Source organism: Astatotilapia calliptera, chromosome 3 (genome assembly GCF_964374335.1).
Source record: "Astatotilapia calliptera chromosome 3, fAstCal68.1, whole genome shotgun sequence".
Classification (NCBI taxonomy): Eukaryota; Metazoa; Chordata; class Actinopteri; order Cichliformes; family Cichlidae; genus Astatotilapia; species Astatotilapia calliptera.
In genome coordinates, this window is record NC_137424.1 from 42753679 (window position 1) to 42779839 (window position 26161).

At 42.6% G+C, this 26161-nt stretch overlaps 4 protein-coding genes across 5 annotated transcripts in view; 1 reads left to right on the top strand and 3 right to left on the bottom strand.

Moving 5' to 3' along the window:
* The window catches only part of chd3 (chromodomain helicase DNA binding protein 3), a 54993-nt gene extending 54777 nt beyond the window's left edge, over positions 1 to 216 (bottom strand). Inside the window, exon 1 of the mRNA XM_026162175.2 lies at positions 82 to 216. The gene's annotated coding sequence lies outside the window, so the exon portion shown is untranslated. The remainder of the gene's footprint in view (positions 1 to 81) is intronic.
* A 4895-nt stretch (positions 217 to 5111) lies between these two features.
* Positions 5112 to 7954, top strand: naa38 (N-alpha-acetyltransferase 38, NatC auxiliary subunit). Its single transcript, XM_026162183.2, has 3 exons — positions 5112 to 5260; positions 6384 to 6558; positions 7501 to 7954. Exons 1-3 carry the CDS (start codon positions 5222 to 5224, stop codon positions 7623 to 7625), a joined length of 339 nt encoding a protein of 112 aa, XP_026017968.1. The 5' UTR covers positions 5112 to 5221; the 3' UTR covers positions 7626 to 7954.
* Positions 7955 to 8015: 61 nt separating this feature from the next.
* On the bottom strand, positions 8016 to 15478 carry dnajc3b (DnaJ (Hsp40) homolog, subfamily C, member 3b). Its single transcript, XM_026162180.2, has 12 exons — positions 15013 to 15478; positions 13661 to 13771; positions 13351 to 13475; positions 13170 to 13244; positions 12941 to 13084; positions 12587 to 12768; positions 12379 to 12498; positions 11134 to 11239; positions 10833 to 10953; positions 10462 to 10594; positions 10204 to 10352; positions 8016 to 9539 (listed from the first exon to the last, which is right to left on the bottom strand). Exons 1-12 carry the CDS (start codon positions 15095 to 15097, stop codon positions 9394 to 9396), a joined length of 1497 nt encoding a protein of 498 aa, XP_026017965.1. The 5' UTR covers positions 15098 to 15478; the 3' UTR covers positions 8016 to 9393.
* Positions 15479 to 17388: 1910 nt separating this feature from the next.
* cldn15a (claudin 15a) lies at positions 17389 to 24639 on the bottom strand. Of its 2 annotated transcripts, none has more exons than XM_026162181.2 (6): positions 24448 to 24639; positions 20060 to 20294; positions 19649 to 19813; positions 19300 to 19381; positions 19113 to 19220; positions 17389 to 18112 (listed from the first exon to the last, which is right to left on the bottom strand). In XM_026162181.2, the coding sequence occupies exons 1-6, from the start codon at positions 24622 to 24624 to the stop codon at positions 18019 to 18021; spliced, it is 861 nt and encodes a 286-aa protein (XP_026017966.2). In that variant the 5' UTR covers positions 24625 to 24639; the 3' UTR covers positions 17389 to 18018. The 2 variants fall into 2 exon arrangements, with proteins under 2 accessions (XP_026017966.2, XP_026017967.1); XM_026162182.2 differs by lacking the exon at positions 24448 to 24639 and adding an exon at positions 23439 to 23558.
* Positions 24640 to 26161: the final 1522 nt, after the last annotated feature.

Below are 26161 nucleotides of genomic sequence, written 5' to 3' on the forward strand. Positions count from 1 at the left end.
TCTCTCGCTCTCTCTTTCTCTATCCCCCTCACCCTCCCCAGCCCCTCAAGTCCGGATCAGTCACGAATCCGACAGACTTGCCTGGTGTCACTGTCACTTGCCAGATCACACGCAACAACTCTCGCTTTCTGCATTGCAGACCCCGACACAAATCTATCAAATATGGCCACCTTATATTCTCCGGAGCCCCCACCGTTGTGCTTCAAAAAAAAAAAAAAGAAATTATTTTGGAGCAGCAGCAGTAGGGTTGGGCACGCGCTTGTATATATACGTGTGTGTGTGTGAGCGTGTGCGTGTGTATGAGTGCTGGGGAGGGATTGAGAGAGAGAGAGAGTGAGTGAGAGAGGGGGGTTGGGAAAATCTGCCGCAGCCATGCCCAGACTTACATCAGATTGTATTGCTTAAAAAATTAACTACTTGTGGTGGGGATGGAAACAGGTCGGGGTACGCAAAACCGCGTTTCCACCTCTAGAAAGCACCGCGAGAAACGGCTCCAAGTGCGCACGCCGTCTCTCGCACCGGCGTTTAAAACGGCCACGAGAGATTTTCCGAGCTCTCGCTGTAAAGTCGCGCTCTCGTTACCGCCGAGCTGTGACAACTGGATGGCAGTAAGGCCATGGGAATGCCTAGACCCCGGCCAGCCCTCGGGGCACTTTTGTTTTGACAAAAGGAATTTTGATTTGCTTTTTTTTTTTTTTTTTTCCCGCATTCAAGCCTCACATAGAAAATCAGGGTCAGGCAGGAAACTGTGACTTCACTAAAGATTCAAATATATGGTTTTAAAAAAGAATTTACATAATATCTTTTTAAAAGGCGCATTATGTTTTAAAATACATGATTCCTATTTCATTTAAAAGAGATATTGAATAAATAATGAACAAATTACACATTTCTTGCAATCTCTTGTTTCCCAGTGAGCCGATATCTAGTAGCAGTAGACCCTTGGTCCCTTTAATATCTCAGCACCTGTGTTCCAATAAGCTGCTCATGTCTTTACTGTTTAATTCGCTTCAGCAAACTGTAGTCAGCCCTAGAGTGTGTGAACATTTGTTCAGAGTTAGAGGGAAGAGTGTGAAATTTTATTTATAAAGTGCTAAATCACAACAACAGTAGACTCATATAAAGGTAAAGGGTCTTTATCTTTATATGAGGTAAAGGCCCTACAATAATACAGAAAAAACCTCAACAATCACACTACCCCCATGAGTAAGCACTTGGTGAGAGTGGGAAGGAAAAACTCCCTTTTAACAGGAAGAAACCTCTACCATAACCGGGCTCAGGGAGGGGCAGCCATCTGCTGCGACCACTTGGGGGTGAGGGGAGGAAGACAGGACCAAAGACGCACCGTGGAAGGGTTTTATATGTAGTAACATTTGCTTTTTGTATTTTCAGCCTTTATTTTGAAAGGATAGTGCAGAGACAAGGCAGGGCAAGAGTGGAGGAAATGGCCAGGGGGCAGACTCAGACTGTGCAGCTGCAGCAGCCTTTGGCATACGGGTCACCTGCTCAACCAGCCCACAGTTAAAGGGCCACCCGCCCAGTATTGCCTGAGGTTTGAGCTACCTGAGGAGGCCTTGGGGGGTCAGGCCACACCAAAGTCAAAAGGCCTTTTACACTCCATTCAGTTTGCATGCTGAGCACATGCAAATAAAGAAATGCAAGCATTGTGAATCCAGGCTCACTGTTACCTCAGTGAACCACCTTTCCAGTCTTACTGACCACACATTGTGGTTTACACCATAAGCCACATGTACACACATTGACACACACACACAGATATGTCATCCACTGTTAAACAACCTAAGGAAGTTTTATATGAAGATAACTGAAATGTTGCAGTGCAAGCACGCCTAAATCTCCCTGAACCTCACCACGATACAACCTTCTCTAACCCTCCTGTTGTCCCAACAGATCTGTAAGTGAACGCAGGAGGGGGGAAATGTGGAATTATAAAAGTGTCCGAAGCTGAAAGACATCCCGACCACACGGCCGACAACTCAGGCAGCCTAGCCGTTGTGACATCTCATAAAGCCTCCGCGTCTCCAAGTTCAGCGCTCCGTCTATGCTATCTGTCACTCTGTCAGCTGTGGCTCCCACACCAATAACTGGGTATCGTGTAAACAAGCATTTCAGTTACGCCTCGCCTGCTGAGCACGCTCCTCCTCCTCCTCCTCTCTCTGCTGCTGCTGCAACAGGTGCTCGAGCTGCTTCGGCTCAGCTCGTCCCGCGCCCACAAATGAGAGGAGAGGAATTTAATTAGTGTCTGATCCAAAGGCCACATCTGCCAAGAGAGAGACGGCGCAACGCAAGACAACATGGGCAGAGGAGACATGTCTGTGTGTGTCAGTGCAGGGAAAGTGTATCACAGTGTGTGTGTGTGTGACTGGAGTCCCCCCATCCACCCACCCACTAAGCCTCTGGCCACTGAGGTGTCTGCGGTTGCCAGATTGAGAGGCTGGTGATGTGGAAGCTGTGTGTGTGTGTAGCTTACATACCCTAACCCACACTACCTATGTGTGTGAGTGAAGTATCTGTACTCATAACCGTGCATGTTTCTCACTATGCTATTGCAAAAGAAAAAAAAGGGTGAAAGCAGCCAGGGCTCTCATGTGCCGTAGGCCCTGACATACTGCGCTACTCTGCTGTGACTACCCGCCTTCCCCCTCCCCGCCCACCCGCCCGCCGCTACCAACACTCCCCGTGTCCGTTTGGCAGGGAGACATGTCGAGGATGAGAGAGAAAAGCCTCCCCTGGGTGCTGCGCTCCAGCTAACCCAGATTTTATGCAGTGTGACACACAGAGGAAGACACCGGCTCCTGAGCTCCATTCAGAGCTGAGCTGTCTGAACTGAGGCGACCCGGGGAGCAGATAATGCTTAAATAAGAGGCGTGCAGCGGGGGCCAATCCAGCAGGCGCTGGTGTGGGATTGAATTAGCAGCAGAAGAAGTGCTGATCAGTTGAGTTTTGGCTCAGCGTATTCCCTGACCAGTGAAACACTTGTACCGGTAATAAAGTGATAAAAAGTAAAGGTGGGACACAGTGCTTTTTGGGGTTTAATTGTGCCAGTTAATGGGCTCCAGTTGTGGCCGTCTACATTGAGAGATGATGATTTATGGGAAAGTTTTATCAGAGACATAAGAGGGAGAGGGTGATGAAAAACTCCTGAACTATCTAACTACATCAAGACTGTAAAGGACATAATCAGCAACATCCACATCCACCAGATAAAGTGTGACACATCGAGGTTTAGGGTTAAGGCTTCTTTGGACAGTAAAAGAAAGTAAATCCTCACAGGTTTACTTTTAACTCATGAGGCATAGGTCATCATCTGTGATTATCATTCTAACCTAAACTATTAAAATGTGCCATTTTAAGTGTCCCAAGAAGCTGGGACGGGCTCCAACTACAACGCTGAATCTGATAAGCAGAAGGAGCTAGATGGATGGGTGTGTGGATAGGATGTGGTTCTCTCCAAAACACAGCACTAGGGTTAGGGATGCCATTGATAATGACTTTAACCTCACATATTAAAAGCTTTTTAATGTGGGTGCTCCTACACTTCTCTGCAGATGGGTCAAAAACACAAAATAGCCTTCTTTTGCATGCTATGCGTGGAGTTTTGAAGGATAAAGAGGATACAAACCTTTAGTTACGACTATGATGCCAGTCATCCCTCTTCTAAGGATTCAAGATACCATCAGCACAGTCAGCAGCAAGGCCAGCACTCACTGCCACTACAAGAAGATCTGTGGATTATGACTTTAGTTCAGATTAAAAAAAAAACTATGCACACCACCTAGCTGAGGCTCTATTTTCACTTTCATTCATTTCATTCACATAGAGATGCGTCGATATACAGTGAATATATGATGAAATGCTGCTGCACAAGAGTATATCTTCTACAAAATCATGCTTTTTTAAACATCAGTAGTTACATCTGTTCCGGGTCGTTTGCTGAACAGTGTTTGTCTGATCTTATGATATTGTATCTTAACTTGATCTTTCCTTTCTCGGGAATGACTCACATAAATCTTGACTCTAAATTCTTTTTAAAGTCTTTTAAAATATTTCACGGCGATAATAATTAAAAAAAAAACGCAGGAAAACGTAGGAACTAAATAGAAAAGAAACTATTAGCCCCTCCTTCAAACTCTACTTTGAGAGAAAAGTGCAAACCAGATATTTATATTCACATGCCAACATTCCAGTTTTACATCATCTGTCTTATCCAGTGTGTAACATTTAATCTATGCGGTCATTTAGATTTAGATTTTTGGCACTTGAGAAAAAGAGGTTTACTATCATAGTGTTTCTTCTTCTCTCACGCAGCTTCTCTGTTCTCTTTTTCCTGTAAGTAATTGGGTTTCATGGTTCTGTTAGATGTTTGGCACCGTGGATCTTTTGCTTATTGGTTCCTCTACAGTGTGTGTTACAGTTCATTTCATTTGCAGTTATGCTGACAGCCTCTCTCTTTACTTTTATTTTGAGTCAAATTAACTTGACTGCTTTTATTTGTTCTGCAGATATTGCGACTTTGTTGTTATTGTGTTGCCATAATAGTGCAGTGAAAATGATATTTTTGCGACAATCATAACCACTGTAATGACTTTAGCAGTTTCCCCCCAGGTTTTAAATGTGGTACTTTAGAAAGGATTTTTAAGTAACACTTGGTAAGTTATACAAGTCATCTTTTCAGTGAAGCTCGTGGGTTAAGCAACGCGTACAAATCAGATAGAAATCTCAGTGATTTTATCAGTGTTTTAAAAAGCGATGTGTCAGGAAATGAAGGGAAAATGATCCTGTAGCGGCCACCTGTGGCGACGGTGGGAACATACAGGCGAGCTTTAAAATGCCACACTCCAAATTCTCCAGACTTACCCGACAATAAAACTCTGAACACGTAATAGTTTTCGTTTTTGAAAAGTATGGGTATATGAGTTTTTAAAAGGCTTTAGCAAACAGTGCTAAAACGAGGCTAATGGCGTCTTTGATCAGTGCCAGCTGGTAGTTCCTCTTAAAATTAATAAATTTACAGACTTAAATGTTAACTTATTATTATTAATATTTATCATTTAAATAATGTAAACTTAAAAAAATTCTAGCAGCATCCTAACGGACCTCCCCTTTAAGAAAAAAAAAACTGGATCGTTTCCGGTTTCGCTGGTCCGTCGATGAAATTGCTCCGTAAGCAAATGCCGGAGGAGAAGAAGAGGTGCAGGTTATGGCCACAATGATTGAGGAAAACGGCCCTTCGACTCACGTATGTGTTTCTCGTTTTAATTTTTCAGTTTGTCTCGGGGTTTTTGGTGCTGTTTAACATGTCAAAACTGAGATTAAAAAATAGTTAAACTGAAAAGTATTTCAACATTGTCATTGCTTCAGTTGTAGCCAATTCGTTAGTCGGTGGCTAACAAATTAGCTTGTACATCTGACCTGGTAACCTGCGTTTATTTAACTGTTTATATGAACGACAGACTAGAGATTCACTATGTGTTGAGTTCTCCTCACCAAAATGCAAAGTTTGGTCATTCTGTCTCAAATCATTATTTTTTCCTCGACCGTCTCAGATTTACCTAAACATTTTATAGTCCAGAGTTTGGATATATATAGTGATTGTTTTAAAATGTTAGCTTCATATATCATTTTTTTTCCAATATATATGTTTTAAGTCCCATCCACCTACTTTCAGGCCTTTTTATAGCTCAAAACTATTAAAAATAAAATCCTTACATTTCCACAGGCCTTCCTTTCTGTAATTTGTAAAATGCAGTAGTGACAGTTTCCAAATGGTATATTGATTCATTTCACAGTACTGTAACATAAAACAAGTAGAAAGCTTTTAAACATGAAATTCTTGGTCAAAGAAATTAAGAAAATGTCATTTTCATTCAACTTTTATTCTGTGTTTAGCAAACATGACAAGTTGTACCAGGAAAAAAAGATATCAGTATGTATTAAGAGATATGAGATTTAACAGGAGTGCATGGAATTTATTTTCTCACATTTTATCTAGCTAATCCTTTTTTTGGTTTATGTGTCCCAAAAAAGATCCCGATTCCCTTTCATGGTACGAAACACCAGTGCAAATTTCACACATTTTTCTTTAATAGTTTTTGAGATATTCACATTCAAACACTGTCGGATTTCAAAATTTGGGGTCAAAAAACATTATGAAAGTGGGTCAATGGAGAAAAATGTATACTAAGAAGTGTTTGATATATGAAGCTAAAATTTCACAGCGGTCATTACATGTGTCTAAACAGGGCTTCTTTCAAAAAATATATAATAATGGATTAATAATGTGCCAAGTAGTCTGTTAAATAATAATTTAGCCCTCAGCTTAGGTTTTATTTTGCTCACTTTCCCTTATTGTCCTCACCCAGGAGCAGTCTGAAGTGTCCTCATCATCTCAGGCACGGCAGAAGCTGGAGGGGCTCCTGAACAAGAACATGAGGATCCGCATGACAGACGGACGGACTCTGGTGGGCCTTTTCCTCTGCACTGACCGGGACTGCAACGTCATCCTCGGCTCAGCTCAGGAATTCCTTAAATCCACAGGTACGCAGAGGCGACCTGAGCACAGCGTCCACTGATGCCTTAGACTCCGTATAAAAAGGCTGTTCTGCTCTTTTTCACACCTCGCACTTTTTATGGTGTTGTATTATCAAAGCATCTTTGAAGTGTCTTTCCAGGAAAGATTTAAACACACAGGTGTGCTATCAAACTGTGACTTTACTCAATGCCAAACCATCTTAAAGGTTATCAATAAAGCTAAAAATAATACTGATCAGAACCAGCAGCTGTGGGAAACTCATACACGATGCTTTTGTCATTCAACATGCTCTGTTGGAGGAGATGTGGTTACTGTGGAGGCCATTCGAGTACAATGAGTTCATTCTCATGTTCAAGAAACCAGTTTGAGATAATCTGAGCTTCATGGCATGATGGTTAGACTGGGGTTATAAAGGGGTGGGCATAGTCAAATACCCCAGTTAGGCTGCAGGTATTTAGACTATGCTATGTTGGTAGCCAGTGGTACATTGCGGGGTAGCTCTTTAAACAAACGTCTGAATGTCACAGTATAAATTGAGACTCATCAGACCAGACAACGTCCTGCTTTAATGTTTCTTTTGTTGTTATTGGGCAAAGCCCTGCTGTTCTTTCTGTATGTGCTGTTCATTCAAAGGTGCTCTTCTGCGTACGTTGCTTGTAATGAGTTATTGTTGCCTTCCTATCAGCTTGGATATTTTCACTTTTTCAGAAATTTCTCTATGAACCACACAGATGGTCGTGTGGGAAAATTTCAGAAATATTCAGACTAGTAGAGCCCCTTAAATCACCTTTCTTCCTCATTCTGATGTTTACATAACTACATGTCTAAATGCACTGATTTGCTGCCATGTGATTGGCCGACTTGGTATTTACATTAACGTGCAGGTGTGCTTAATAAGGTATCACACAGTAAGTGTAGTCTGACCTGTTGTCTCGTTTTCTTTTCAGACACATTCTCCCAGAGCGAACCCAGAGTCCTGGGCCTGGCCATGATTCCCGGCCACCACGTGGTGTCCATCGAGGTGGAGGCAGACAGCCTGGACGACACACAGGGATTCGGAGCTAACCACTGACGGAGCTCCGTCTGTTTGGACAGCATTCATGTGACTGAGTCCTGCCGAGCCAGACTCTAGGCCGTGGTCGATCCCAGGAGAACGGACGACGTCAGTCTCTCGGACTCTTTGGACGCAGACCTTCTGTGTCGATGTCGTGGATTCAGTCAGTCCCTCGGCGACTGATGAAAGAGTGCGTTTGCGTCAACTGCTGCACAATGCAGCGAGTGCAGAAATGGTGTGGGCGTGCATGAGGTGTGAGTAAACGAGAGCTTACTTGTATGTGTCTCAGTGTCTGCAGTGCCCGTCTTTATTACAGTGTGTTTTAAAATAAATCGCCCTATTTGACACTTTGTGTTGCCGTCCTCGCCTCGCTTTAAAACACAGCAAAACAAAATGAGCAAAAATGCGTTTGTTTCAATATTTTAATACACTTGAGCTTGTCAGCTGACTCAGTTTGGCAACAGGAAAAAAAAAGCCTCCAACAAAAGAAACCCAGAAACAAAACCGTCCCACTCAGAGTTAAATACAAAGAGAGCCTGTCACATTTTGTTCACACAATCAAGCAGTAGAAGCTGGTTACAGTCAGTGTGTCCTCAAGTTATTAAAGACAAAATAACTTAATTTGTGCTAAAAAATAAAGTCTTTAAAAACATCATCTCGGTTCACCTGTGTGGCCCGTGTGGCTGCAAGAACCTCATTTATAAACTGTATGAAGTTCGTATGTGTCAGTGCGACCCATTGGATAAATATTATCCAAACATGCTGCTCGTGAAGTAGATATGGTGTACCTCGGGAAAAATAAAGCAGCAGCTCAGACACGCTTCAGTAACACCTATTTATAAATGAGGTTCTCGGATAGCCACTGAAGACACACGGGAGTGTGTGGAAGGCTTTTCAAAGGCCTACAGTAACATTTCAGGAGTGAAGTGGCCTTTTCAAACAAAGTAAAAGTGCAAGCTTTCGAAACGTTTCCTTGAAAGGAGGAGGGGAGGAACAGAAATACTCTAAATGTCAATGCAGTCATTTGCGGCTGTTTTTCCACTTATTTTGTGCACTTACATCCATAATGTCTGCCCCTGGATATAAATGAACATCTCCAAACCAAAATTCACACAGAATTATTCCAATTAGCTATCAGGAGGCGCTGATTTAAATTTAAAAATATACACGTATACATCACAGAGCACCTACGCTGACTTCAGATCCATAGGATATTGAAATTCTTACACCTACAGGTTTCCTGTAGCGGTGCTCGAGTTTCACCATAAATATAGCTCAACAGCCACAGGTCTAATGATAAATATAAAAATCCTGCTTCTCTAGTGTAGAGACGTCTCGACGTGGTAAAAAATAGAGACTGAAATCAGTAGACCTTTAAAGAATACTGCAAGCAAACGGACAGACGTACAGATTTCCAAGCAAAGAGTCACGGCACTAAAAATAAAAAGGAGGCGCCGAGTAGCGCTTCAAAGAATGGCACAAAGAAAGAATAAGAGCGGACACTGCTTCCAGCCGTCACACATTTCCTACGGAGCTCGTCTGTAGACTTCATTTTCTTCAAGCACAACGTAATTTATGAGTAACCACAGGTAGGTCCTTTGATTTTGTGGTAAAAAGTCCAAAATAACAAAAAAAAAGTTTGCGAAAACCTGCGTCCAGGCTGACGCAGAGCTTTTGAGGAAGACTCGTCCTCCAAAATCCCCCGAAGGTTTTTTCCAAAGTATCCAATCCACCTAAAACGACACTACCCCCCTTCCCCGCCCGTGTGTTCGTCAAGTCCTGCTCTCTAGTTGTACTGGAACTTGAAGTGGAAGCTGCCGCCAGATTCAAAGGGGTTGAAGTGAAAAGGCCAGCCCTGCTGACCTCCGCCGCCTCCTTGCTGGCTTTCTGGGTCCAGCGGATCCTCGCCCGCATCAAACTTCTGTCTCATTTCTAGGAAAAAAAAAAGTAATAGAGAACAGGATCGTTAACATTTTAGTAAACGATCAACATCAACTAGTTTGGACTTGGTTTGACAAACATCCATTTTCTTCTGCTTTTACAATTCTATTCAATTTTTTACAGGACCTGTGATGATGGTGAACTTGAACTTAGGTGCCACTGTGCTGCCCCCTACTGTCACAATACCAAAATGACATCAGTCTATTCATCAGACAAAACCTGACAGTCAGTAAATGTTTGTTCTTTGACTGCAGAGCTGCAGTTTTAACGTCTGCTGAGCAACATTTTTTGGTCTGTTTTGTGAAAAGAAGAACGAAGCCGCTCGTTTCTTTCACATGAATGTTCTCATAGCTCAGCTTAACTTCATTTCTGAGAAAGCCAAACTTTCTAAATGAGCCCAACTAATTTTAATGCTTGTGTTCTGGACTGTAATACATGCTGCTCACCATGCATTGCTATTGGAGTTTTCGGAGACTTTTCAAGTCTATAAGTGGAAGAAAATGAATAGATGGATGTTTATGGAGACTGTTGGAATTTGTGACTTTCCCTCTGGGATGAGTAAAGTATGTCTAAAATCCTGGAAATTCTTTAAAATCAGATATTGGTGGTGTGGAAATGTGGCTGTAAAGACTAAATAACAAGGCTGGCTGCTGACCTGGATCAGTAAGGACCTCTTTGGCCGATGCGATGTCGATAAACTTCTTTTCTGCTTCTTTCTTCTCGGCCTCAGACTGGAAGTTGTCGGGGTGCCACTGCTGTGCCAGCTTCCTGTACGCCTTGGTGATCTCCTGCTTGTTGGCACTCCTGAGGAAGTTTCTGAGCGTTAGCGGGCCCTCTTATAATATTGACGGGCGTTGACTTTGGCATCAGAAAAATAAAGTAAACGTGTAGTGTTTATGGCTGGACTGGTTACCTGCTGACACCGAGGATTTTATAGTAGTCCCTCTTACGAGACTGCTTGAGCAGCCTCTGGGCTCGGTCCAGCCCCTCTTTGATATCGTTGCTGTCGCCGTCGAACTCTCTCGCCTCCTGGTAGTCCTCCACAGCTGCATGACACACAAGGGATTTACAGATTACTCCTATATATTATTTGTACCACATATCTGAGGCTAATTATGTAATATTGTTTTACTTTAATCATCAATTATCAATAAAAATCTTCTGATACTGCGTGTGCAGTTCTGAGATGGAAGCTGTGTCTATGGTTACGATAGGCTCATGACATCATAACAGGACATAAGCATGGGATGAGTTGAGTTGCATTCATTGAGAAGACTGTGTCACCTTTCTCGTAGTCCTGGTTGAGGATATAGGCCTCTGCTCTGTCTCTGAGGACGTTGGCGTTGCGGGGGTCTCTCTGGTGGGCCTCCGAACACACGTCTATCGCCTCGGTCGCTGATTTAATCTGGAAATGATATGAAGCAAAAGGTGAATGATTACAAACTAAGACTGAACTCTATTGAGAACTAGGACAGTGCGTTTGCAAGGAAATGATGATTTATTTAGAGGTTCCACATCTTCTGGGGGATGTGAGAGGAGAAAAATGAGCATCGCTTCGTGAGAAAAGCTGCCGTCACTCTCCCACCTTCACAAGACAGAAGCAGATCCTCTCTTTGGCCAGGTTGGTGTAGTACGGGACATTAGGCTCCGTCTGCATTACTGATTCATACTTTTCTATGGCTTCTTGATGCCTAATGGGGAGAGAGAAACACAGTTAAAGGTCAAAGCACTTAACATGCTGTGGCACTGAAGCAGTTCACAGTTTACAAGCTGCAAATGTACAGACGAGTTAGTTATTATCCCACCTATGAAAATAAAATAAGTGCCGTTAAAGAGAGCCAGGACTTTCAAACACAGCATTTCCAAACATGCTTGTTTTATTTTGGATGCTTACATTATTTTACTTTGGGCACAGAAACACAAATATGTCATAAAAACTACCTGCATCGACATTATTAGCCCCCCTGCTGCTAATACTCGGTTTTGTGTTCTCTTTGCTGGTTAACAGCCTGCAACTGTTTCTTCTAGTTCTCAATAAGGCTCTCACGCGTGTCCTGAGGAATCACAACTCACTTTTCTTTGATGAATCTCCAGCGCCTCCAGATTTTTTAAGTCAGGGCTTTTGCCCAGGCCAGTCAGGGACATTCACTCTAGTCTTCTGGAGCTTGTTCTTAACCCTGAGTTTTAGGTCGTTGTCATGTTGTTCTGGGGTCTTCTTAGTTTCCTTTCTCTTCCAGGCTTGTTCTGCACTGTGTGGCTCTCTTTGAATTTTGCAATGATGCTTCTCGCTCCAGTTTTTAACACTTGGAAAACGCTGTGATATGTTTGCATATCGCCTCCTGCAACGTGAGCATCGGCCATTCTTTTTCTCAAGTCTAAACTGTCTTCTTTTGTCTTTGACCAGCTGTCTTCTCATTGACAGCTCAAACTCTTGCTGAAGTTTTTTGCTGTGTGCAAGTTGGACGATAACCCTCAGTTTTAACTTTAACTTACAAGCTGAGCATTACAAGTTACAGCAAATCATTGCACAGCAGTGGTTTGTGGTTTTTTTAGGGGGCTAATAACACTGACTCTGGTATTTTTTCTTCTTTTATGAAATTATTCTGTTACTGTGTGAAAATATTTATAATTTATGCTTTCTAAAGAAAATGCTGTGTTGAAAATCCCTTGCTCTGTTAAAAGCAAAGGGAAAATTTTCATAGCTGTGCTAATAATTCTGCCCTCATTTGTATAGGTTACACTTTCAGAGGCTGAGACTATAGCTGCCCTCTGAAACTCTCATTTGCATGCAGGTGGAAGCGAAGTGCCTCAGCCCAACAGAAATACCCACCTGCCCTCCTCAATCAGCTCTTCGGCCGAGTCCAGCTGCTTGCTGAGCTTCTTCACCTGCTTGTAGTGGCTGAAGCACTCCTTGTCGTCCTGGTCGAGTTTCAGACACTCTCTGACGTTGCTGCGTGTGAATAGATGGAAAAAGTGAGACTTCATTTGCGTGGCTGAGCAAGCCAGACCTATTTGTTTATTCCAGGAACGACGCTCACTTGAGTGACTCGTGGTGGTCGCCGAGGCTGTAGTGCAGCTTGCCGAGCTTCAGAAAGGCGGCGCGGTTGTCGTTGCGAAGCCGCGTCGTTGGCGTGAGATCCTGGATGGCTTTCTGTGGATCTCCCATCCGGATGTAGCACTCTGCGCGGAGCTCCCGAGACTCCGGATCCCAAGGAGAGATCTAGAGGAAGACGGAAACTTTTTATAAATGAGCAATCAGCTCAAAGATCATAGTGATTCCTTTAATAACTAAAATGCTGAGGCATTAAAATCAGATTTGAAATCACACTTTGAAGCAGCTGGTATTGGTAAGATTGTAAATGAAAAATAAAATTAACCAACAAGACCCCTACCTCTATAACTCTCTCCAGCACAGTGATCGTTGTGCTGTAGTCCCCTTGGTGGTACGCGGCCTGGGCCTCCTCCTGCAGCTCCTCCAGCTCGTTCGCCTTCATCAGCTGGTTCTGAGCTTCCTCGTTGTCTGAGGACCGCTGCAGCTGGAACAGCAGGTACATATTATTGTGGCAAACATACGTGGGAGAGTGATTTAGGACTGCAAAAGCAGCACGTTATAAAACCTACCACTGCCTCAAAGTCCTCCCGTGCCTCCTGCGTGCTGCCCTGCTTCAACAGGATGTTCCCTCTCTGCAAGCGGGCCTGAAAAATACAAACAGATGAAAAGATAGGATGACGAAGACTCTGAAGAGGGCAGAAGAAATGGAATATGATAGAAGACATTAAGAAAGGCTAGCGAGTGACCTACAGCCAAGAAATCGGGCTTGAGTTGGATAGCCTTGGTCAGATCTGGCAGGGCAGATTTGGACTTTCCCATGGCCAGAAACACTGCAGCTCGCTTGTAGAAGGTCAGGTAATTCTTAGAGTCACCCTCTGGAAAATGCATCATCACAATTTATTCATTTTTATTTTAACAAAAGCAACAAACACAAGCTTTGAACCTCTAAACTCTTTTACCGCATAATAACACACCTTTCTCGACTGTACAGACAAGCACCGACTGTGTAGACTGAAAATGTCAGCCAGTGGCAAGAACGTGTCTGTGTGTGTAACCTTACCCACAGCAGAGTGGTAGTGGGACAGGGCTTCAGCCAGCTGACCAGCTGCCAAAAGTTTGCGGCCCATCTCCAAGTGGTGCTCAATCTCAGCCTGAGTTTCCCCAAAGACGCCTGTAACATAAAACTGGGTGTGAGCCTCGCTGGAAACACTGAAGAGGGACAACTTTATAGAAGGAAACCACAGTGTAGCCCAGTGTTCTTTGTGTGTTTGTCTTTTGTTCACACTTGCACCTCTCTTCTGATGACAGAGGCTGCACAAGCTCAGAAAAAGATTCAAAACGCACAATCGAGCTACGGCATCCGACCAACAACCCAACTTGTCTCCGAACTGCTCAGCCTGACCTTTCCCTCTGATGTACTCATTTCCACTCTTTTCCATCCTCCCATGAAACTCTTAACATCTTCACCTCAGTCTCCTGTCTTTATACCAGAGCGATCATCTCAGCAGGTCTCCCTACTATCTTCTAAACCATCTCTTTCACCGCTTTCCTTTTTCACTCATCTTCACCCACTCCCTCTCCCTTATTCACCTCTTATGCACTTTTATGCTAAATATTGCACAAGTCACATTATCAAAATATATTTTAACTACCTAAAGTGAAAGTACTCATTACACAGAATGGCACTTTTCAGAATCATACACATTATATTAGTGGATCATTGCAGTTGAGGACTGTTTTACATCCTTCTACATTGCTTATAGGCATTGATCTATAATAATGCAGTTAATCTTCAAATGAATAAGCGACTAAAGTCTTAAAATCTCCATCTGCATCCAAAATATAGTGGAATAGAAGCAGAAGGTAGAGAAATACTTAAATACAGTACAATTACTGTGTATTAAACCTCACCTTTAGTAGTAAAGTACGCAGTTAAGTGTAGAGCTGAAAGTAATTTAGCGCTGGCGCGGAACGAGGGAGGGGTGAAACTAAAGAAAACCGATGTAATGAAAAGTGAAAGTGGAGTATTACTGCAAGACGAAACCTTATACAATCAGTGTTTTTAAAATAACATATAAATGTAACTGAACTATAAATATTACTAAGGGCAGAGGCCTGACACAGGTAAAAGCAGGTGGTGCTGGGACTGTAAGTCCTCACTACGCCCCTGGTTGTAAGGATGCTGCCCTTGGAAACATCTTTTAAAGCCTTCATGTTTAACTTTTACAGATTAATAGCCGGTATCTTTAAATCAGAGCAACGATATAGTAATTACTTTTTTGTATTAGTATTTTAAGAGCAGTTTCGGGGTCAGTAATTAAGCCGGCTTGATGAATTTTTAGCACTAAAGACGACAAACAAGTGAGTAAGCAGGCTGTTTTTTGTTTTCTTTTAACGTGAAGTGGGTCTTACCGTCCAGCTGGATGTCCAGGATGACACACAGCAGTGACAGGGAGCACAGGACCCCGCTGAGTCCGGCCCGCCGACACGGCTCCATCTCTTCCCGGATTCACGCTTTAACACCGGAACCAGCCAACTTCACAGCTCTGCGTCCGCTTCGACTGAAAGCGCCTGTCTGTTTCATTGAAATCTGCCTGTTATTTATTACACCCTCATGGGTCTCCCCTCTCTACAGAACAGCTACGACGGTGTATTTACGGTCCCAATCGGACAGTATTCCGTGTAGAAATGAGTCGTATCGCTGAAAGGTTCCTCCCCTCACAAAAGAACTAGCAGCTTAAATTCACTACCCCGCCTGAATTAATTATTTTCTAGACTCGTTTTAAAGTTAAAACGACTAGTCTGTTGCTGAAGCCGAACAGCTGACCGTCCTTACACTTTGTAAACGAAACCTTGCCCCTCTGCCAGAGCCGTCCCCGCCCTATCTGCTCTACTTTTCCATGGTTGGTCCGCGAGGTGCACATCCGTGTTCGCCCGGAAACGTGGGCTGCTCTCATTGGATAAGCTATTTTAACAGTGACGCTCCCACCATGTCCCTGCATGGGCCCGGCAGCCTGCACACTGCGGCCAAACGTCACCACGGGGTATGTAATTGACAGTGGTAACACATGACGACGTGTTATGCAACGTAAAACAACCTGCTGAACAGGCCCAGTCTGTGTTTTTACCTCAAAGAATGCGAAATGCAAAGAATGCGAAAACCGTAATCATCCTGTCCTAATAATAATAATAATAATAATAATCGATCATGATAAATCATCATTTCTTTTAGTTCTCTGCAGGTCTATAAAGTTTTGTCATTTAATAACTTAATTTAAAATAATCCTGAATCTTCATTTTTGAAGTGATTTACACTCACTGGCTTACTCACTTCATAGTTATACCGTGTGGTACAAGGTCGGACATCTTTTTGCCTTTTAAGAGTAAGATCGACCTTAATTCATCATAGTACGGATTGAACAAGGCGCAGGAAGCATTCCTAAGAGATTTTGCTTCATACTGACATCACGCATGATGTGCATCTTCTGTTCCATCCCAAAGGTGCTCTATTAGTTTGAGATGGGGTGACTGTGGAGGCCATTTCAGTAAAGTGAACTCATTGTCATGTTTAAGATGATTTGAGCTGTGTGACATGACACGCTATTGTTGTCAGCAACAATAATCAGGTAGCCTGTGCCATACAAATGAAGCTCAGGTGTCTAAATGGCCTAAAGCATGCCAAGAAAATATCACACACCATTACATCACCAGCAGCAGGACAAACGCTGATACAAAGCAGGATGGGTCAATGCTTTCCTCTTGTGTACTCCTAATCCCTACCACTGTAGCAGTTGAAGCAAATTGAGACTCATCAGTACAATCATCTGTTGTCAAGTTTTGTTGTCCATGCGTAGCCTCAACATCATGTTAGCTGGCATGAGTGTCACCCATTGAGGTCCTCTGCTGCTGCAGCCCATCTGCTTCAGTGCTCGATATGTTGGGCATTCAGAGACTTGGTTGTAACGAGTGGTTATTTGAGTAACTGTTGCCTTCCTATCATCTGAAAACAGTCTGGACATTCTAATCTGACCTTTGACATCAGCAAGACATTTTCTTGCGTCTGGATATTTTCTCTTTTTCAGACTGTTTCACTGTAAACCCTACAAAGGGTTGTGATCTGTCGCAGTAGATCAGCATTTTTCAGCCCGTCTGGCACTCAAAGTCACTTAAATCAAATTTTTTCCCCATTCTGACACTGAGGTTAAGCTTCAGCAGATAATTGCACTATCGAGCATTTTAAAAGTCGTAATAAGAAGCTGGGCAGCCATGTTTCACCAAAACAGCTTGAGTTCACCTTGAACCGGTGGACACACACACACACCAACTCACATAAGATGTGTTCTCCTCTTGTGTTTTGTTAACAAACTGAACAAGAAGTTGCTGAGCTGAGACCTGGTGCTATTAAAGGCACACAAGTCACAGGATTTTCAATCATTCGGTGGTTGATGTGTCCTCTAAACGGAGTCACTGTCATCCTGGTTAAGACCGCTTCCACCTGCATACATTTACCACAGGTTAAGGTGACCACCCAGTGACTCTTCCCTATCTTCTTTATTATTATTAAATAAGTTGTACAAAATACAGTCTTTATTTGACACATAAAGACATTTGAATTTGCTGCTTTTAGCACCAAATTTAAATAGTAAAAATGTGGAATTTGATGAAAATATAACATTTGCAATCAGTCTTTACTCTGAACACAGACACCGAACAGGTTGTTGATGATTTCCCACAATATTTTACCCAAATCATGTCCTGATGACCTGTAATCATGCGCCTGGCTGATGGTTTTTTAATTTTAATTTAATTTTTTATTTAAAAAAGGAAGAATACAGCCACCACTGTTTTTGTCTGTGGTAAGCAAAACTGGAATGTTCAATGTAAAACATTTAAATTTGTACATTTGCTTACCCCCCCCCCCCCCCCCCCAAAAAAAAAAAACCAACAACAACAACAAAACCCCAAAAACAAACAAACAGGCAAAATACAATCAAAACAAAGACAACCTGCCCTCCAGCGCCTCAGGTGTCGCCTACAAAACTGTACAAAACAACATATCCCAACAATCATCACACTTTTGACCTTCCCCTTACAAATGTGATTGAATTCATTGGAAAATAAGTGACAATATCAGAGAAATATAAATATTAATCATTGAGAGCGCACAGTGAGTTTGTGCAGTGACGCTGATGTTTTGTCAAGCTTTTTGCAATCATTTTATCCATGTTATTTCTACAGAACATGCATTTTGAAACTGCGGTTATTTGTATATAACATATACAGCTGAAATACTCCCAACAGTGAACATCTGATGCACTGCAAGTGTTTCCACAGTGATGAAATGGCACAATGTGTTAGTTAGACCAGCCAAAAGTGAAGGGATGAATAAGTCCACAAAGCTCAGTTTCCAAATCCTGCTCAGACGTAAGCGTTTCTCCCGTAAGTACTGGCGGCCAGGCTTCTGGTTGGTGCTGGTCCAGAATACACAGTTCCCCTTGCATGAGGTAGAGGGCTGCAGAGAAAGAAAACGTCAGGATCAGATGGTGGAAATACAAATCACCCCAAGCATGCTGCACATCATATACTCAGAGTCTCAGCAAGGAAATTAAAAGTTTTAGAATAGTGTTAGAATAAGTTATCCTTATAGTGGCAGTGCACCTATCAGAAGTGAATATAAACAGGCTATGGTCAGTGTAAAGTGAGTAAAATTCTTGTGAATAATCTAGTTACTACTTTTTTTGACCACTGGGGGGAGCCAACTTTCTAATCAGGGACATGAGCACTTGCCACTAGGCAGCCATCTTGGTAACGTGTTTGCATTGTTTCTTTTTAAAGCACAGTTTAGATCTACTTTAATTCTAATGATTACCTGGATAGAAATCTAAATCACTAATCTGATTTAAAAAGTTTACAATTTTACCGACTTTCTAATAAAATAAGGTTTTAATAAATACGTGTGTGGGTTTTTGTTTCTGTTTCTGCCAAAGATTTTCATTCTTTTTCAAATCTTTGATTGCTACGTCTCCGTTATTCACTTTGAGCAGTCTGAGACCTGCTCAGGAGCTTCCATCTCCAAACAGAGATCTCTCCACAGAGAAATTTAAAATCTTTTCTATGCTGTTTTATGATGTCCCTGTAATGAAGGTGGGTCAAAAAATTTTCATACAATTTTTATTTGTTCTTTTGCCCATGTTTACCATTGAGACAGGTAATTACCAAATAAACTATAAACCTACTATAAGCCCCTTAAACCTGCCACTTAGCACAGTCGAGACAAAGACACCTGGATGGGTGGGAACTATCGACACTTTGAGATAAGTTCATGTTGCCACAGTGAGTCGCTAGAGAGCCACGGCATCCGTCTCCCTTTGTATCAAATTAATAACAGAACATTCAGCACATTCGTGTTTTCTTTAATTTAACCAGAACATTTTTCATGGCGGGGCCAGACTGCACCTGTAGACTCTGAGAATTACCTCCAGCTCTGTACATCAAAAAGAGATCAAACTCACTATTTTTCCTCTGTGCCCAATTTGCAGGAGCAGGTGAGAACGGCTCCTCCAGCGATGGCGAGCACAGCAGAGCACCAGCCGATGTAAAGCCCTTCTCCTATCTCATACCTGTGACACATAGCAAAATTATGGGCTGCTGGCACTGCACTTTAGGCCTGTTTATCTCACACCACTAACAGCAACTTACTTTGTGCCAGGGTAGTAGGGATCAAAGAAATTCTGAGTGATATTGAAAGCATACCAGGACACTGCAACCATAGTGCACAAACCTTTTGATAGAAAAAAACAGACAACAACAACAGGGAGTCTTTAGTGAGCAATAAAACAGTGACTGGTCAGAGTTTAACTCTGATCCAAAGTATTGAAGTAAACAAAAATAGGTAGGACTGATCTAAAAAGGCGGTAGGGCATTATCATGATTCATCAGCATGCTGGGGAGGTTTCTTTATCTTCTTTAAGGGGTAGTGTAATAGGAGGTCAATATTGTTATCTGAATAGCCAGGAAGAACAGACTGTATTTTCTATGCTTTTGTTACCTTGAAGCATAAAAAGTACTCCAGCAGTGCCTGCGATCCTCCCTTTGAGAACATAGTTTTCTCCTCCTGCTTTAGAGCATTGTATCCCGATCAGCGAGCCCAGCAGTCCAAATGTGCCAAACACTATCGAGGCAATCATCAAGGCACGAGACGCTTGGATGTAACCTGGAAACAGTGCATAGATACACAAAACCACATAATTCTAGCAGATTTTTCAAAGATGGATTGATGTTTTAATGTGTACCCACAGTACAACAAAAGATAGGACATCTAAGCTCTTCAAGTTGTCCTTTTAATACATTTCTTATGACAGAAACCCTCCTCCAGACAAAGCAACATAAACATTTGATGGCATCCAACTTTCCCGAACCTCATGATATTATTAAGAAGTCAATTTTTTTGTCAGCATACCATTCAAAGCGAGCATCGAAGGGAAGTCCCTGCAGTTACTGACCCCGGTTGAATCTGTCGCGCAGGACATCCACAGGTTTTCATAGATTGTAGAGGTGGTGATGACATTTCCGTCAACAGTGGAGGTCCTCCAGTAACGGTTTGGAATCGCAACCCCCACCATTATCCATCCGATGAACCCCAAAATCACAGCCACCACTTCCACGATTGGATCCATGACTTCTCCTCGGCCCAACTGTCAGTGACGACAGACTGAAGTTTTTGAATTTAATAAAAGTTGTTTTTTTATGAAGATAAAAACATCGGATTTGGGTGAATGTGTGTGTGTGATGTGTGTCCGCTCCGCCACTGAGAGATGTGTCCAGTTCAACAGATAAGTATAATCAGTTATATGACTCACTTGCAGTCTCTCCTCCCCCTACACTCTCTCTCTCTCACACGCACACACGTGTACTCTATCCTCTTTTTTTTTTTTTTTTTTTTTGCATTTTACACCCCTGAAACTGAACAGGTGTTTATCGGCTCACTTTCAGGGTCCAATGGTCATCTGCTACTCTTAATGACGCCGTGACTCTGTATGCATTTCTGGTTATGTTTATGAAAAATACTCAAACATATAAAATTCTCCCATCTCTCATAATAAATGATTACACTATTTGTCATTTAATAACTTTTAAAGGATATCATTGCTTAAAAAAAACAACTAGTTTTTTTGTAATCACTATTCACTATAACACTTCAAAACTCATATCGAAACATATACGAATATATTTCTCTAAATTATGCTCCACCGCATAGGTTTTATTGTTTCGGTTTGCATATCTCAAGGCCAGAAGACTCGAGTTAACAATTTCTTTGTCACACCCTGTGCTTGGGAACCATCAATATTTAACAGGTTCAATTTAATGTCACAAACACCAACCAGAGACCAAGGTCTAACGCTGCCCAGTTCATCCCGTAGTTTCTCAGTTTGTTTCATGCCATTAATAATCCTCCTGATAGCTTTTAGGTCAGCGTTGACAAATCCAGGGCACTCTGAGTTTACCTCACTGATAATTTGAAGATAAATCTTAACCTGCATTTCACACCAAGTCGGTAGAGGTGGGGAGATTTATAAACCAGCGAATGTGTTTGTTTAAAGGTCAGCCTCCAGGAATAGCCCCATTCACCAACAATAAGCCAGACTCTAGCTGCTGGTGAGCCGAGTGTTTGGAAGGGAAAGTTCGACTTGTGGAAATGAAAAAGACACAAAGGTTGTTAATTGTAACAAAAATTCAAATGTTTTGCATTTATTTTATGAAATGATAAAGAAACTAATAACTAAAAACTCACAAAATGCTTAAATAAACCGATTAAATATAATGAGCACATTTTCAGTGATATAATCAAAGAGGGTTATGCTCTTTATGTTTCATCAGATAGGTTATTAAACTGCTCAAATGGCATGTAACAACTGAAGGTAAGTAACATAGTTTGGCAACATTACTGAGTGAACTGGGAGACCATGAAACATTTTGTGCTGATAAAAAAAACTACAAATGTTCAAAGGCTCCTTTTGAAAATGACTTCTTATTATCATTACTGTTTCAAATTGATTGTGTTTTGTTAGTCACCACAACTGCAACTGTAATTCGTGTTCTTTGCAAATGTGAACAAGCTGAAGAACATGGTTAACACGGCTGCCTGATAAACATTAGCATACTAGCATCGTCATTGTGGTCATTGCGCGCACTTAGCCAAAAGTGCTACTAGCAAAAGTCAACACTTTAACTTAACATTTTTCTGTTTTCATGAAACAAATTTCCATCAGACCTGAAATATTTCAGCCCACTTTTCCAACAAGTGTTGCTCAACTGCCATAAAATTTATATATTTTTCTTTTTTTAATGGAACCATTAAGCAGGAATTTGATTACTGGTTTTAGCAACAGTACTGCCAAATGTAAGGTTGTCATAATGATGCATTACTTTGGAACAACTTAGCTCTAACAGTCTTATGAAGAAACTGTTACTGTTTTTTTTAACACCATTTACACTTTAATGATTTACCCATCACACACTTTCCAGAGTCTCCAGCTATTTGTGAAAAATGTTCTGGGTTGTTTTTGGTGATGAGGCTGCTGCTAGCAGGTGTCAAATCACTCTTCCTGCTCATGATCAAAATTCCTTTGCTGGTTTTAGACCAATCTCTAAACTCCCTTTTTGGTCTATGGTGGTGGATAAAATTGTCCTTCAGCTCTAGACTTTTCTTGAAATAAATGGCGTCACTGAAACATTTCAGTCAGGTTTCAAAATAACATCACAGCACAGAAACTGTACTTTTAAACATTTTTGATTATCTTTTATTAATTGCAGACTCAGGTAATCCTGCCTTTTTAGTGCTTTTAGACCTGAGTGTTTGATAGAGTGGATCATGGTGTCCTAGTCTTTATGGAGAGCTGTGAGCACTAAAAGGAACTCGCCTTGAATTGTTTTTACGTCATGTTCAGCGGCTTACATGGGGCATCCCTCAAGGATCTATCCTTGGCCCGGCACTCTTTTCACTTTCATGTTATGGTGATGTTTACTTTATCTTAAAAAGAATACTATATATATATATATATATATATATATATATATATATATATATATATATATATATGTTAGGGGTGCAACGATACTCGTATCGATATTGAACCGTTCGATACAGTGCTTTCGGTTCGGTACGCATATGTATCGAACAATACAAAATTTGTAATTTATTTTATCAACTTTCCTTCTGACGATGCTGTCTGTGTTGAGCGCTCAGTAAATCTGCGTTCGACTACTCAGCCTAGGCTGCACTGTCGAGCGCAGATCCACTGAGCGCTCAACACAGACAGCATAGTCAGGAGGAAGAGCGCAGGGCAAGCTAGCGAGACAGAAGTTAAGCTCTCCTTGCAACATGGCAAATTGAACCTTCCCCACCCTCATTCAGATCTGGCGTTTGGAATTATTTTGGTTTTCATGTGACGTATGACCCTGAAGGTAAGCGTGTCATGGACTAAAGTAAAACAGTATGTTGGATGTGCCATGCAATGCTCAATTACATGGGTGGGAACTAGTGTGTTAGCGAGCAGTTAGCTCGTTAACGTGTTAGCCGTCTAGCCCCACGCAGGGGTAGCTCGATAACGGAGCACTAGTGGGAACACAACGAATATGACTGCACATTTACGCCGACATCATCCTAGTGCAAAGACAAGTGGAAGCAGACAAAAACAACAAGCATGCATGTTACAAACTTTACCCGAGTCATTTAGACAGCCGTTAGCACATGATTCTCCTTATGGGGACCTGATATGTTTAATATTGTGGCGAGCTCAGACAAGGAGGAGAGGGAGGTGTCGTTTGGTCTTGCTTACCGTGAGCTAGCCAGGGAGCACAGCCGTTTATTGACATCTGCAGAAGAACACTGCCACTAGCTAACTGCTCAGCGCGGCAACCGCACAGCAACAACAACACACAGAGCGCCCTCTGACCCCGGAAGGACACACCGTCGCAGCGAGAAGGCGTCACCCGTCACTATGGCAACATAAACAAAACATAACTGTACAAACAGAACCCTGAACAGCCCTGACCCGCTACATAGCCCCCGCCTAAGGGGTTAGTCGTCCCCGACGACCCCATTGCCCCCCACAAAGTCCTGCAAATGTCCAGGTGCCTTCTTTTGGCGCACCGGCCGGTCACGACCGGCGGGGGAAAAGTCACTCGGGTCAGAACATGGGGTGCCACCATCATCCCACTTCTGACACTAATGTGGCGAGCTCAGACAACGAGGAGACGGAGGTGTTGTTTGGTCTTGCTTCCCGTGAGCTAGCCAGGGAGCACAGCCGTTTATTGACATCTGCAGAAGAACACTGCCGCTAGCTAACTGCTCAGCGCGGCAACCGCACAGCCACAACAACAACACACAGGGCGCCCTCTGACCCCGGAAGGACACACCGTCGCAGCGAGAGGGCGTCACCCGTCACTATGGCAACATAAACAAAACATAACTGTACAAACAGAACCCCGAACAGCCCTGACCCGCTACAATATGCTGCTGAGAATATAGCCCAGAAGAAGCGTATAGTATAGCTTTTATTTTGGAAAGAGCCATTTCTCTGTAATAAACTCTTTTCCAAAGATGAGTGATTCCTCAATCAGATACAGGTGTTACCGCGCCAGATCCGCGGCCCCGAACCGTAGTAAGGAAACCTCTGGCAGTTACTTGAAGGTTCCGTAACTGACTCGTAGCCGGCAACAGCTTACTATACAGGTCAACTCCGCTAGCAAAAAGATCGAAGGAGGCGTAGGAAACTGCTTCACCGAACTTTATTTCTTCTCTAAGGCACGAACACAGCGTACAGTGGGCTGAAACAGTTTACTCACAGCGAGCATCGCCGACACAACTCTGGCTGTCGAGGGAGTTATTATATTCCTTTTATTTATTTTCTTTCCATCTCTTCTGTAGCTAACCGTTACTTTTTCCCCTTCTCCGCTCTCTCTCTTCACACACACACACACACCAGGCAGTCCCGCTACATACATCCCGAATACATTTCCCATCAGGCTTCATCCTTAAAGGGCCATACCTGTAACACAGGGCTTGCAAAATCGGGCTAGCGATTTTTCCAGTCGGGCTACCAAAATCTATCTCTGCCCTGCCCGTCGGGCTATTGTAGGAAGGAAAAATATATGTCAATGCTTTTGCATTCTTTCGGAAATGTAGCTGGGTAATTATGTCATTGGCATCGGTGAGCCACTGTCAATATGTGACATATTGAAATCGCGTTTGAATTTGCGCTTGTTTTTTGCTTTCACTTTGCAAATATCCAGGTGCCTTCTTTTGGCGCACCGCCGGTCACGACAGGCGGGGGAAAAGTCACTCGGGTCAGAACATGGGGTGCCACCATCATCCCACTTCTGACACCAATGTGGCGAGCTCAGACAACGAGGAGACGGAGGTGTTGTTTGGTCTTGCTTCCCGTGAGCTAGCCAGGGAGCACAGCCGTTTATTGACATCTGCAGAAGAACACTGCCGCTAGCTAACTGCTCAGCGCGGCAACCGCACAGCCACAACAACAACACACAGGGCGCCCTCTGACCCCGGAAGGACACACCGTCGCAGCGAGAGGGCGTCACCCGTCACTATGGCAACATAAACAAAACATAACTGTACAAACAGAACCCCGAACAGCCCTGACCCGCTACAATATGCTGCTGAGAATATAGCCCAGAAGAAGCGTATAGTATAGCTTTTATTTTGGAAAGAGCCATTTCTCTGTAATAAACTCTCTTTTCCAAAGATGAGTGATTCCTCAATCAGATATATTTATTTTTTTAATAATTTTTGTTTCAGCAACATTAAATTTAAAAACTGTACTTTTGAGTTAAAATATATATTTATAATTTTAATAAATGACAAGTTAAAAAGGCATGAACATTTTTTTTGTATCGAAAAAATATCGAACCGTGATACCAAAGTATCGAACCGAACCGTGAATTTTGTGTATCGTTGCACCCCTAATATATATATATGCGGTGACTCCCAAGCTAGGCGAGTGGCTCCAGCAGATCCCGGGAATAACATCGGAGATCTCTGTCCAGAAGAGCGCAGTCCTGGGAACAGCTAAGATACTGTGCAGGACCCTCAAGCTCCCAGGCCTCTGGTAGAGGACCCGAGCTTGAAGGATAAACCGCCCGCAGGGGCCAGCACGCCCCTGCGGGATCTGCTGGAGCCACTCGCCTAGCTTGGGAGTCACCGCATATATATATATATATATATATATATATATATATATATTGTAAAAGGCCTTGCTGGACTGTATTGCAGACGAAAAAACATGATCAGTGATAGACCTTTCCAACATGAATGGACAAAGAAACAGAGGTGGTACTATTCGAACCTCCTGACACACATTGCTCTTTTAAGGGGGAACTTTTTCATTTGGAAAATTGCAAAACACCGTTTGCAAAAAAGAAAAAACTAAACAAAACAGGAGTGACCTTTTTGTATGGCAGTTTTATATTTAATAACTAAATTCTGTTGTTAAATTGCCTCTTCCAGCTGAGGGCCCTTACAAAGATTACAAATATTCCCTCA